This window comes from Oncorhynchus mykiss, chromosome 3, assembly GCF_013265735.2.
Source record: "Oncorhynchus mykiss isolate Arlee chromosome 3, USDA_OmykA_1.1, whole genome shotgun sequence".
Lineage (NCBI taxonomy): Eukaryota > Metazoa > Chordata > Actinopteri > Salmoniformes > Salmonidae > Oncorhynchus > Oncorhynchus mykiss.
This window is the reverse complement of record NC_048567.1, coordinates 66,266,351-66,280,645: the sequence shown is the minus strand read 5'-3', so window position 1 is coordinate 66,280,645 and position 14,295 is coordinate 66,266,351. Positions and strand designations below refer to the sequence as shown.

The window sequence follows — 14,295 nt, the reverse complement described above, 5'->3', positions numbered from 1 at the left end:
ATCAAATGTATTTATAAAGCCCTTTTACATCAGCCGATGTCATAAGTGCTATACAGAAACCCAGCCTAAAACCCCAAACAGCAAGCAATGCAGATGTAGAAGCACTGTGGCTAGGAAAAACTCCCTAGAAAGGCAGGAACCCAGGAAGAAACCTAGAGAGGAACCAGGCTCTGAGGGGTGGCCAGTCCTCTTCTGGCTGTGCCGGGTGGAGATTATAAGAGTACATGGCCAAGATGTTCAAACATTCATGTATGACCAGCAGGGTCAAATAATAATAATCACAGTGGTCATAGATGGTGCAACAGGTCAGCACCTCAGGGGTAAATGTCAGTTGGCTTTTCATAGCCGATCATTCAGAGTTAGAGACAGCAGCTGCAGTACAAGGCACAAGGTAGCACGTCCGGTGAACAGGTCAGGGTTCCATAGCTGCAGGCAGAACAGTTGAAACTGGAGCAGCAGCAGGTGGACTGGGGTGGACTGGGGACAGCAAGGAGTCATCAGGCCAGGTAGTCCTGAGGCATGGTCCTAGGGCTCAGGTCCTCCGAGAGAAGAGAGAAAAGTGAGAAAAGAGAGAAAGAGAAAGAGAGAAAGAGAGTTAGAGGGAGCATACTTAAATTCACAAAGGACACCAGATAAGACAGGAGAAATAATCCAGATATAACAGACTGACCCTAGCCCCCCGACACAAAAACTATTGCAACATAAATACTGGAGGCTGAGACAGGAGGGGTCGGGAGACACTGTGGCCCCATCCGACAATACCCCCGGACAGGGCCAAACAGGCAGAATATAACCCCACCCACATCGCCAAAGCACAGCCCCCACCACCACTAGAGGGATATCTTCAAACCACCAACTTACTACCCTGAGACAAGGCAGAGTATAGCCCACGAAGATCTCCCCCATGGCACGAACCCGAGGGGGGGCGTCAACCCGGACAGGAAGATCACGTCAGTGACTCAACCCACTCAAGTGACGCACCACTCCTAGGGACGGCCTGGAAGAGCACTAATAAGCCAGTGACTCAGCCCCCGTAATAAGGTTAGAGGCAGAAAATCCCAGTGGAGAGAGGGGAACCGGCCAGGTAGAGACAGCAAGGGAGGTTCGTTGCTCCAGTACCTTTCCGTTCACCTTCACACCCCTGGGCCAGACTACACTCAATCATAGGACCTACTGAAGAGATGAGTCTTCAATAAAGACCTAAAGTTTGAGACTGAGTCTGCGTCTCTCACATGGATAGTTAGACCATTCCATAAAAATGGAGCTCTATAGGAGAAAGCCCTGCCTCCAGCTGTTTGCTTAGAAATTCTAGGGACAATAAGGAGGCCTGCATCTTGTGACTGTAGCGTACGTGTAGGTATATAGGACCAAATTGGAAAGATTAGCAGTAAAACCTTGAAATCAGCCCTTGCCTTAACAGGAAACCAGTGTAAAGAGGCTAGCACTGGAGCAATATGATCACATTTTTTAGTTCTGGTCAAGATTCTAGTAGCCGTGTTTTATTTTCTTTTTATGTATTTATTTAACCAGGTAGGCCAGTTGAGAACAACTTCTCATTTACAACTGCGACCTGGCCAAGATAAAGCAAAGCAGTGCGACAATAGTCAACAACACAGAGTTAGACATGGGATAAACAAATGTACAGTCAATAACAATAGAAAAATCTGTATACAGTGTGTGTAAATTAAGTAAGGAGCTAAGGCAATAAATAGGCCGATATTGGCGAAGTAATTACAATTTAGCAATTTACACTGGAGTGATATGTGCAGATGAGGATGTGCAAGTAGAAATACTGGTGTGCAAAAGAGCAGAAAAACAAAAACAAATATGGGGATGAGGTACGTGGTTGGTTGGATGGGCTATTTACAGATGGGCTGTGAACAGCTGCAGCGATCGGTAAGCTGCTCTGACAGCTGACGCTTAAAGTTAGTGAGGGAGATATAAGTCTCCAACTTCAGTGATTTTTGCAATTTGTTCCAGTCATTGGCAGCAGAAAACTGGAAGGAAAGGTGGCCAAAGGAGGTGTTGGCTTTGGGGATGACCAGTGAAATATACCTGCTGGAACGCATGCTATGGGTGGGAGTTGCTATGGTGACCAGTGAGCTGAGAAAGGCGGCGCTTTACCTAGGACCTATAGATGACCTGGAGCCAGTGGATTTGGATTAAGATCTGCAACATTTTTGGACAGAAAGTTTCAGATTTTTGTAATGTTATGTAGATGGAAAAAAAGCTGTCCTTGAAACAGTCTTGATAGGTTCGTCAAAAGAGAGATCAGGGTCCAGAGTAACGCTGAGGTCCTTTTATTTGAGACAACTGTACAACCATCAAGATTAGTTGTCAGATACAACAGAATATATTTTTGTTTCTTGGGACCTAGAACTAGCATCTTTGTTTTGTCCAAGTTTAAAAGTAAAACATTTGCCACCATCCACTTCCTTATGTCTGAAACACAGTCTTCCAGTGAGGGAAATGTTGGGGCTTCGCCATGTTTTAATGAAATGTACAGCTGTGCATCGTCCGCATAGGAGTGAAAGTTAACATTATGTTTCTGAATGACATTACCAAGAGGTAAAAATATATAGTGAAAACAATAGTGGTCCTAAAACAAAACCTTGAGGAACACCGGAATTTACAGTTGAATTGTCAGAGGACAAACCATCCACAGAGAAAAACTGATATCTTTCATGACAGATATGATCTAAACCAGGCCAGAACATGTCTGTGTAGACCCATTTTGGTTTCCAATCTCTCCAAAAGAACTTGGTGATCGATGGTATCAAAAGCAGCACTAAGGTCCAGGAGTACGAGGACAGATGCAGAGCATTGGTCTGATACCATTCAAAGGTAATTTACCACCGTCACTAGTGCAGTCTCAGTGCTATGAAGGGGTCTAAAACCAGACTGAAGTGTTTCATATTCATGGTTTGCCTTCAGGAAGGCAGTGAATTGCTGTGCAACATTTTTTTCTAAACATTTTGAGAGGAATGGGAGATTCGATATAGGTCGATAGTTTTTAATATTTTCTGGGTCAAGGTTTGGATTTTTCAGAAGAGGTTTATATTACTGCCACTTTTAGTGAGTTTGGTACACATCCAGTGGATATGGAGGCGTTTATTGTGTTTAACATTGGAGGGCCAAGCACAGGAAGCAGCTCTTTAGGTAGTTTAGATTAAATAGGGTCCAGTATGCAGCTTGAAGGTTTAGAGGCCATGACTATTTTAGTCAATGTGTCAAGAGATATAGTATTAAAAACTTGAGTGTCTCCCTTGATCCTAGGCCCTGGCAGACTCAGGACAACTGAGCTTTGGAGAAATACGTATATTTAAAGAGGAGTCTGTAATTTGCTTTCTAATGATCATGATCATTTCCTCAAAGAAGTTCATGAATTTATCACTGCTGAACGGAAAGCCATCCTTGCTTGGGGAATGCTGCTTTTAGTTAGCTTTGCGACAGTATCAAAACTAAATGTTGAATTGTTCTTATTCTCCTCAATTAATTTGGAAAAATAGGATGATCGAGCTGCAGTGAGGGCTCTTCGATACTGCACGGTACTGTTTTTCCAAGATAATCGGAAGACTTCCAGTTTGGTGTAGTGCCATTTCCATTCCAATTTTCTGGAAGCTTGCTTCAGGGCTCTGATATTTTCTGTATACCAGGGAGCTAGTTTCTTATGACAAATGTTTTTTGTTTTTTGTGGTGCGACTGCATCTAGGGTATTACACAAGGTCAAATGTTTGTACTCTGACGTTTTTGGGTAGGTGGAGGGAGTCTGGGAGGGAATTTAGGAATCATTGGGTTGTTCGAGAATTCATAGCACGGCTTTTGATGACCCTTGGTTGGGGTCTGAGCAGATTATTTGTTGTGATTGCAAAGGTAATAAATGGTGGTCCGATAGTCCAGGATAATGAGGAAAAACATTAAGATCCACAATATTTATTCCACGGGACAAAACTAGGTCCAGAGTATGACTGTGGCAGTGAGTAGGTCCGGAGACATGTTGGACAAAATCCACTGAGTCGATGATGGCTCCGAAAGCCTTTTGGAGTGTGTCTGTGGACTTTTCCATGTGAATATTAAAGTCACCAAAAAATGTCATATTATCTGCCATGACTACAAGGTCTGAAAGGAATTCAGGGAAGAATGCTGAATAAGGTCATTTTATGGGGGGAAGTGAAATTTGCTATCGTAAATGTTAGCAACACATCCGCTTTTGCGGGAAGCGCAGAGGATATGGTCACTAGTGTAACCTGGAGGAGAGGCCTAATTTAACACAGTAAATTCACCAGGCTTATGCCATGTTTCAGTTAGGCCAATCACATCAAGACTATGATCAGTGATGAGTTCATTGACTATAACTGCCTTGGAAGTGAGGGATCAAACATTAAGTAGCCCTATTTTGAGATGTGAGATACTGTATCACAATCTCTTTCAATAATGACAGGAATGGAGGAGGTCATTATTCCAGTGAGATTGCTAGAGCAAACACTGCCATGTTTAGTTTTGCCCAACCTAAATTGAGGCACAGACATGGTCTCAATGGGGATAGCTGGGCTGACTACACTGACTGTGCTTGTGGCAGACTCCACTAAGCTGGCAGGCTGGCTAACAGCCTGGTGCCTGGCCTGCACCCTATCTCATTGTGGAGTTAGAGGAGTTAGAGCCCTGCCTATGTTCATACATAAGATGAGAGCACCCCTCCAGCTAGGATGGAGACCATCACTCCTCAGTAGGCCAGGCTTGGTCCTGTTTGTGGGTGAGTCCCAGAAAGAGGGCCAATTATCTACAAATTCTATCTTTTGAGAGGGGCAGAAATCAGTTTTCAACCAGCGATTGAGCTGTGGGACTGCTGTCGAGCTCATCATTCCCCCTAACTGGGAGGGGGCCAGAGACAATTACTTGATGCCGACACATCTTTCTAGCTGATTTAAACGCTGAAGGTATGTTGCGCTTGGTGACCTCTGACTGTTTCATCCTAACATTGTTTGTGCCAACGTGGATAACAATATCCCTATACTCTCTACACTCGCCAGTTTTAGCCTTAGCCAGCACCATCTTCAGACTAGCCTTAACGTAGTTAGCCCTGCCACCTGGTAAACAGCGTATGATCGTTGATCGATTCTTTACTGCAGGTCTAATACGGAGATTAATGGAGTCGCCAATGACTGAGGTTTTCAATTTGTCAGAGCTAATTTGTCAGAGCTAACCATGTGAAATCTCACCATTAAATGCGCTGCATGGTCAAACTGACATCTTTATTGGCCTTGCATCATTTACGGTGATACGGCCTCTGCAGAAGTCAGGGCATTCACACTTCTTGCGCTTTGTAGAGCAGCGCAGAGCTGTTGTGAAGAAATCAAATCAAATCAAATGTTATTTGTCACATGCGCCAAAATGCTTACTTAAAAGCCCTTAACCAACAATGCAGATTTAAAAAAATACCTAAAAAAAGTATGAGATAAGAATAGCAAATAATTAAAGAGCAGCAGTAAATAACAATAGTGTGGCTTTATACAAGGAGTACCGGTACAGAATCAATGTGTCAATGTGCGGGGGCACCGGCGTCAAGGTAACTGAGGTAATTATGTACATGTAGGTAGAGTTATTAAAGTGGCTATGCATTGATTATAACAGGGAGTAGCAGCAGCGTGTGTGGGGGGGCAATGCAAATAGTCTGGGTATCCATTTGATTACCTGTTCAGGAGTGTTATGGCTTGAGGGTAGAAGCTGTTTAGAAGCCTCTTGGACCTAGACTTGGCGCTCCGGTACCGCTTGCTGTGCAGTAGTAGAAAGAACAGTCTATGACTAGGGTGACAGGAGTCTTTGATAATTTTTAGGGCCTTCCTCTGACACCGCCTGGTTTAGAGGTCCTGGATGGCAGGAAGCTTGGCCCGAGTGATATACTGGGCCGTACGCCCTACCCTCTGTAGGGCCTTGCGGTCGGAGGCCGAGCAGTTGCCATACCAGGCAGTGATGCAACCCGTCAGGATGATCTCAATGGTGCAGCTGTAAAACCTTTTGAGGATCTGAGGACCCATGCCAAATCATTTTCAGTCTCCTGAGGGGGAATAGGTTTTGTCGTGCCCTCTTCACGACTGTCTTGGTGTGCTTGGACCATGTTAGTTTGTTTGTGATGTGGACACCAAGGAACTTGAAGTTCTTAACCTGTTCCACTCCACTACAGCCCCGTCGATGAGAATGGGGACGTGCTCGGTCCTCCTTTTCCTGTAGGCCACAATCATCTCCTTTGTCTTGATCACGTTGAGGGAGAGGTTGTTGTCCTTGCACAACACGGTCAGGTCTCTGACCTCCTCCCTATAGGCTGTCTCATCATTGTTGGTCACTGTTGTGTCCATCTGCAAACGTAATGATGGTGTTGGAGTTGTGCCTGGCCATGCAGTCATGAGTGAACAGGGAGTACAGGAGGGGACTGAGCATGCACCCCTGAGGTGCCCCTGTGTTGAGGATCAGCGTGGAGGATGTGTTGTTACTTACCAATACCACCTAGGGGCAGCCCATCAGGAAGTCTAGGATCCAGTTGCAGAGGGAAGTGTTTAGTCCCAGGGTCCTTAGCTTAGTGATGAGCTTTGAGGGCACTATGGTGATGAACGCTGAGCTGTAGTCAATTAAACAAATTCTCACATAGGTGTTCCTTTTGTCCAGCTGGGAAAGGTCAGTGTGGAGTGCAATGGAGATTGCATCATCTGTGGATCTGTTGGGGCGGTACACAAATTGGAGTGGGTCTAGGGTTTCTGGGATAATGGTGTTGATCTGAGCCATGACCAGCCTTTCAAAGCGTTTCATGGCTACAGACGTGAGTGCTACGGGTCGGTAGTCATTTAGGCAGGTTACCTTAGTGTCAAGGAAGTGAGTTTGTATCTATACAGGACCCCCACCTACCGTCAACCAATCATGTGAATGGGGAGCTATATGGAGCTATACAGAGCCCTCCGCATTATTACAACATTTGAAAGGCGCATGGCGATGTGTTACGGAGCTCAATTTGGCCTCTGCAATTGCGTTACATAATGCATACCTCTCTCTCTCTTCTCTCTCTAGACCAGGAGATATTGCGGCATCTGGAGAAAGACAAGATCCTTGTGTTCACTCCCTCTCGTCGGGTCCAGGGCCGCCGGGTGGTCTGCTACGATGACCGCTTCATCGTCAAGCTGGCCTACGAGTCCGACGGCATCATCGTCTCTAACGACAACTACCGGGACCTGGCCAATGAGAAGCCAGAGTGGAAGAAGTTCATTGACGAGCGGTTGCTCATGTATACGTTCGTCAATGACAAGTATGGAAGTCCCACCAACACAGTGGACAAAGAGCCTATCACTATTAGTATCTGGAGTTGTTTTTCCAAGGGGATTGATATGTGGATATCTGATGTTGTGTCTGGTATGTGGTTGTGTCCAGGTTCATGCCTCCTGATGATCCTCTGGGTCGCCATGGTCCCAGTCTGGAGAACTTCCTGAGGAAGAGACCAGTTATCCCAGAACACAGGAAGCAGCAATGTCCCTATGGTAACACCTAGCCATTCTCTCTTATGCATTATTCATTCAGCCTCTTTTGGTTTGTCTCAAAATTGAGAGTTAACCATCCTGTATTAACCATCTCTCCTTAGGGAAGAAGTGCACTTACGGCCACAAGTGTAAGTTCTTCCACCCTGAGAGAGGCAGTCAGCCCCAACGCGCTGTGGCCGACGAGCTGCGTGCCAAGAACTTCTCTTCATCCTCTACCTCTTCCTCCAAAATGGTGGGCGAGGCTCTGATGGTGAAGAGTCACAGCATGTCCAGCAGCTCCAGGGTAGACGGGATCCCAGACCCCCACCAAGCTCCCCCGAAGAGACAGTCGGACCCCAGCCTTTGCGCCCCCTCCTACAACGACCTCCTGGAAGAGCGTCTGGGCAGGAGGACTAAAACAGAGGCCCGCAGAGGGAGTAGCAGCAGCAGTAGCAGCAGCAGCAGCAGCCTCCTGGCTTCTGCTCCTGGGGGACCTCCTTCCAGCCATGGCTTCTCTCTTCAGGACTGGGGGAACACCTCCTCCAGAGCTCCAGGGCTGTCGGCGCTTGGTCACTCAAAGTCATACTCCACCTGTGAATCCCCGGAGCTAAGCTACCACTCCCTGATGGGGGCTTACTCCAGCCTAAGCCTGGTAGTGCCGCGGAGCCCCGATCGGCTGTTCCCAGCTGACCTACGGACGGGCTCAATGGTGTCTGACTGCAGCAGCGAGGGCAGCGTGAGCTCAGACTCCTTCTCCCCTGATCCGCTGCTGGATGACAGCCTCAAGTGCCACTATCCCCACCCCCATCACCACCACCATCACTGCCCTAGCTGCTACCCACATCACCCCAACCACCCACCCCCTGGTTTGACCCAGCACCCCCATGGAGGCTCCCACCATGGCTACCCTCTAGCTCAGAGCAGCCTGGAGGATCCTCCCTCCTCCCTCCACCACTTCAAGGCTCAGCTCTCCTACCTTCCTCCCCATATTCAGCAACCGTCTGTGGGGAGCCACTCTGGCTGTTCTGGGAACTACCCTCCCCAACCTCTATCCCAGACCTCAAGCCCCCACTCCCACTCTCACAGCTCTCCTCTGGGGCATAACCTGGGGGGCTCCACCTGGCAGGACAACAACAGCCTCTACAAGCAATCCCCTGTCCACCCAAGGAGGATCTACCCTGGGCCAGGACAGGAGCAGCGACTGGCCAGATGGGACCCCCACTACAAGCATCTCCCCCAGGCCTGCTACGAGCCTTTCACTTTCCAGTCCCTGCCTGAGGGCCGCAAACAACCCTGGCACTCGCCCTGGCCCAGGGGGACACACTCTCCCCATCCTCAATCCCTTTCCTCCTCCCATCTTCCACCTCTTACCCACCACTCTACGGCCCCCCAGCACCAGGAGCCCCCTGCCCTGGGCAGATACCAGGACGTGAGGGAGAATGTGTTTGTCAACCTGTGTAACATCTTCCCGCCAGAGCTGGTGAGGGTGGTGATGGTGAGGAACCCCCATGTGATGGACGCCCAGCAGCTGGCTGCAGCCATCCTGGCTGAGAAGTCCCAGGCTGGCTACTGAGTACTGACACTACTGTAGCAGAGGAAATAAGTGGCGTGCTCAACTCTATAGTCTCCCCAAAACATCTACGATGCAGGGGAAGATGCTTTATCTTTTTCCATCAAATATTATTTTTTCAACCTTATTGTTTTTTTTTCACTGCCCTGCTCGTTCATTACTGTTGTGTGGTATGAGAACATCTTCAGCACTTAAGGTCAGGATTCCGGAGATTCTGAATGAGATGTGTTGCTTTAATTAATTTATTTTGTAATATATTTTAAATTATTTCTATAGCTTTTAATATTTTTTAATGGCACTTTTAATAGATTTATTTATGATTTTTATTTTATTTTTGGAAATCATATCATAGGGTAAGGAGGGCTCAAGTGTTTCAGGGTGCTTCAGAGTTAGGGAAAGTCCTGAGGTGTCAAAACAGGGTGAATTCTGGGATTCCAAATCTAGGGTATGGTTTAACGTCATAAAATTACACTTCCAAACATTTAAACTTAAAGACAAAGCAAATACATAAGTCCAAGCTACACTGATTTAATTTTATCCCTGTCATTTCTCATCAGAGAATTGTTAAAACAGGTGGTGAATTTGATATCATTATTGAAAGATTTGATGAATTTCCCCTTTAGAGAAGTGAAACGTAGGAACTCCAACTGTTAAAGGCCTGATAAAGTTAATGTGAAAACCCCAGATTATTGTTTACTCTTACGTACAGGAGCTAGTTCCTCTCTGGGGAGAGACCAAAAACTTACTTCACAGCATGGAAGATTGCGATATTGATTTTCTTTTCCTTTTTTTAATCATTTTTCTTTGTCCTCCAAAAAACATTCTGGCCATTGAAATCATATCAAGATGGTTCTTGAGGATATTCAAACTAGTGCAGGTGCACTGTTCGTTTAAACAGTTTTTTTAATATATATTTTCATTTTACGTATGAATGTGTTAATTTATTTGTCCCTTTGTCATTTTCATTATGAGTAAGAGTATTTTAGTTAAAGAGGGTATCATTACAAGAGAAGACGTCTGGTGTAACCATCCAGACAGACAGACAACTGTAACTTCAGTCTGTGGACAGGGTATTTCTAGACTCTACCTCCTGGCTTAGAATCCATTGCAAGTTGTCACTATCACTGAGTGAATATAATAAATAGTTAGGCAATGACACCTCTGTGCCTTACTCACACACAGCAGTCCAAAACACTGGACTTGTGTTGCCAAGGTAACCTGACCATACTTTAGTGAACAAGAGAATGCCTCTCCTCGTTGATACAAATTGTATCCTATTAACTTAAACCAGATCATTGTTTTATATGAGAAAATTTATACACAAGGTATTTTGAGTATTTGTGGCGTAATTGGTCACATTTGTTACTGTTCTAAAATATACTGAACAAAAATATAAACGCAACATGTAAAGTATTGATCCCATGTTTCATACAAGATCCCAGATATTTTCCATACGCACAAGAAGCATATTTCTCTCAAATGTTTCCATCCCTGTTAATGAGCATTTCTTTTTTGCCAGGATAATCCAGATGTGGCATGTCAAGAAGCTGATTAAACAGCATTATCATTACACAGGAGCAACTGTTGTTCAGTAAATATTTTGGGATTTTTAAAAATGGTGTTTTAAGAAGTATTTGTGAAAGAAAAGGGCATCAAATGCAATTTCTTCAAACTACTGTACATTGATTGATGATCAGCATATAGAGAGGACAGAAAAAGGTATGTGATATCCGGGTTCCTTGGGACGTCCCTACCCCATTGAAGTTGACATTTGAAATGGTTAAGGTTTGGGTTAGGTAATGGTTAGGATGGAGGTGAGGGTTTAAGGTAGGGATGTCCCAAGGATTCCGGATAGCACTGATCGACAGGAAAAGGTGGGTTGTTGTTTTATTATTGTTGAACTGAAATTGTGTTGGGTGGTCTCAGTCATGTGAGTGTGACTGTGGGGGTCAGCTTTATGGTGAAGCCATTATTTGTTCACCATCAGCCTCTATTGACAGTCATGATCTTTCTCTTGATATATTTCTGTACAGTGGTTCTCAGCTCTCTCTTCAAACTAAGGCTATCCCTCCAGAGGATCAGTGGAACACTGCTGACTGGACAAAGACAGCACTTAGTCTCTGGAACCAGTTTCTCAACATGACAACAGCCAAAAGTGCATTTTTTTTAGCTGAGCAACGTGTAGCACCTTTCTAGGGCACTATGTGCCAGTGTGCTTCTGTGTGTGGCAGAGTATTAAATGCCTCTACATGGCATTGTGCTTCTTTTAACCACATCTGATGATAGTCTGAACCATGTTCAGTTAAAAAATGTAATATTTTTCCATGTTCAGATTTTTTAAAGAGATGTTTTTGGAATTCTGTGTGATGTTTTTAATTTTTTATCAGCATAAAGATATTTGAGGGGAATTCTTTGGGTGGTTTTCCTCAGTGTCACTGGATATGGCCTGTGCTGTACTCTACTGTTAATCTCTGCTATAATGAAACACCTTTTGATGAGGTGACTTGTTCGGTTTATTCGGTTTGCAGACAGTGTATACTGTATGTCAGTGGTGGCTGTTGAGGGAAGGATGGCTGGATTGAGTAAATGGAATGGCATCAAACATGGAAATCATGTGTTTGATACCATTCCATTTAATCTGCTCCAGCCATTACCACGAGGCCATCCTCCCCAATTTAGGTGCCACCAACCTCCTGTGGTATATGTGCTGGTTTTTGTATACAGTACTTGGTTGAATTTCTTCCACCAATTTTTTTTATCATTTTGGAATTTGGTTAATTTTATTTTATTTCATCTGACTGGTTAGAATATTATTCTATTTGACTTTGTTTCATTGTGTCCGTCTGTATCCAAGGCCTACAATTCAGGTTTAAAAAACAGTTTGTCAGACACTTCTCCAAATACCATGTATAATTTATTGAAATATTCATCCCTGTTGTGCTTTAAATCCAACATAATTTGTGCTACAATAAAACTGTTAAATCTAATAAATGCCTTATAAAAGTGCAAAAAATAAGGTTGGGATGCAGTATTCCGTCAGGGATAGTGTTAGCCTATGTTATATATGTATTATGATGATCCCCTCTTCACAGGTCAACATGGGTCATTTCAAGCCAAAATGTAATGGAGGAAAATGGAGAACTGTGACCTGATGTGATGTTGATGTTCTTGCCTTAGTGACTGTGCAGTATGTGAATGGGGGGGGGGGGGGGGGGGGGGGGGGGGCAGCGCATGTTAAAACAATGAGCTTTAAGTACCGTAACCCCAGAGCACGTGACTCTTTATAATACTCTGGCATGTGTAGCAGTCTTACTTGCTGATTCAGGGAACTGAGGCCAAATGGAAAATGTTGACTCCTTATGAGTTATGAATAATAAAGCAATAAAGCCTTACTCAAGGTGGTGAGGATGAGTTTTTTTCAGGGGGAAAGGAATGGGTTTGCTGCCGAAATTATTCTCAGGTTAATTTAGATACAGTAGGATGCTAGTGAGGTATGTGTGTATCATGTGATAATGAAATTTCAACACTCGGGGGGCATATGTCAGACATGTACTGTAGCCTACACTGAATGGGATGACAGGTTAACGACACTTAATAAGAAGCCTGTCATTTCAACATCATGATAATAATGCTAGACTTTCCTCCACTTTTGCATGTCAATTCAAATAGGCCTACCTGAAATATTCTTCACAACTTTTATATCTATTTTTTTTATTATTGTCATACTGAACAGAATGTCTGAAGGTGATGCGTACATAAATAAACCCTGACATCTGAAATTAAATTTAAAATCAAAACAGTTGTTACATTTACTGTAGTGATGAAGTTGAATGAATAACCTGGTGTGTTGTCATCCACAACACTACACATGTACTTTGGAAGGGTTACCACCACGTTAGAGTTATGGGTTTCACTTAAATGATTTCACATCTAGAAGAGATTGGTACATATAGTACATACAGTACTTTGGTTGACATTTAAGGATAACACAGTTGACATTACTATTTTACCTAGTCTTAGATTTCCCAGACTGGAACATTGGTTACATTGTGGGAGGCAACCCGTCGGTCTAGACTAGAGACTGTTTTACCAGTTGTAGGAGGAGCTAGACAGATCATTTGTTACATAACCTTAGTGTCAAAACCATGATTTAGACCACTAAAATGTCTCAGGTGGTTTTATGGTTATTTTCCCTTCACTCATTCTTAAAATGCCTGGAAGGTGATTCATCTGGAATGTTCAAAATAAACAGTTCCTCATACCAGTCCGTTCATATAATATTGAACTGCTGCCTCCCTCCCATTCGACCCTCATCCAACCTGGGATAAATACTTTAACTGACTGGAAGTAAGAAATATACATGGATTCTTTATTGTGGACCAAAATATATGTTAACAAAACCGTCAATGGACGGTGAATAACACATCAAACGTATAGGTTTGAAGGGACAAATAAAAAGCTGTGTTCAAATTCTGGAGGAATTAAACCACTGGTTCAACATCAGCTGGCCCATGACTAGAGCACAGCTAACTCACCACAGTTAAATATGAAACCAAAACTGAAGTAATGTAAATGAAATGAGACGAATAAGGCAGTTTAAGAAAACCATTTAAATACTTGATCACAAACAAAAAAAAAGTAAGGTACGATATTTAAAGCTTTACATACATGCTTGTCAACAACATCAAAAAGCTACAAATGGCAATTCTCTCAATTCTCTCTACATTATTTTTAAAAAATCCATTCTTACATCAGACATGCAAGGGTTAAATTATCCTTTGCTCAAGGAGAAGTTCATTTCGGCAGGATATGTTGCTTGTCATTCCAGATTGGATGATTCCAGATGTGGTTGGGTGGAGCTCTAAGCATGGAGCGGTTTGATTGGCCAAACGCTAGTGGGCAGAGCTTTGGCAAGGAGTAGTGGGTGGGACATTGAATCCACACACCTCTGGCCTTTTTGCAAGTACGGATTTGGGGGAACGGGGTGGGAACGAGCAGGGTCGGCTATCAGAGAAAGTGAGCTGTTGTCATGGCAACGCGGGGGTGGGAGGGCGCTGACTCTTACATGGACTCGAACTCGTCAATGCGCTGCTTGGTGTTGCCCTGTCGGATCTGGCGCAGGGTTTTGTACTTGTCCCTCCCAGCCTTCACATTCTCTGCATGTAGCATGTCATTCTGGGTCTTCTTGGTGTCGTCCCTCGCCTGAGCCAACTCTGAACTCAGAGC

The 14,295-nt window shown here is 44.3% G+C and overlaps 2 protein-coding genes across 4 annotated transcripts in view; one reads left to right on the top strand and one right to left on the bottom strand.

Annotated features, from left to right (window-relative positions):
* LOC110520429 (probable ribonuclease ZC3H12C) overlaps window positions 1-12,461 on the top strand; it is a 27,703-nt gene extending 15,242 nt beyond the window's left edge. The window contains exons 4-6 of the mRNA XM_021597740.2: window positions 7,057-7,291; window positions 7,414-7,520; window positions 7,622-12,461. Coding sequence (XP_021453415.2) covers window positions 7,057-7,291; window positions 7,414-7,520; window positions 7,622-9,072 — 1,793 coding nt within the window. The 3' untranslated portion in view covers window positions 9,073-12,461. The remainder of the gene's footprint in view (window positions 1-7,056; window positions 7,292-7,413; window positions 7,521-7,621) is intronic.
* The window catches only part of LOC110520426 (radixin), a 59,703-nt gene continuing 57,238 nt past the window's right edge, over window positions 11,831-14,295 (bottom strand). For all 3 annotated transcript variants that reach the window (XM_036974985.1, XM_036974986.1, XM_036974987.1), the window contains one exon: window positions 11,831-14,295. In XM_036974985.1, the coding sequence (XP_036830880.1) occupies window positions 14,131-14,295 (165 nt within the window). In that variant the 3' untranslated portion in view covers window positions 11,831-14,130.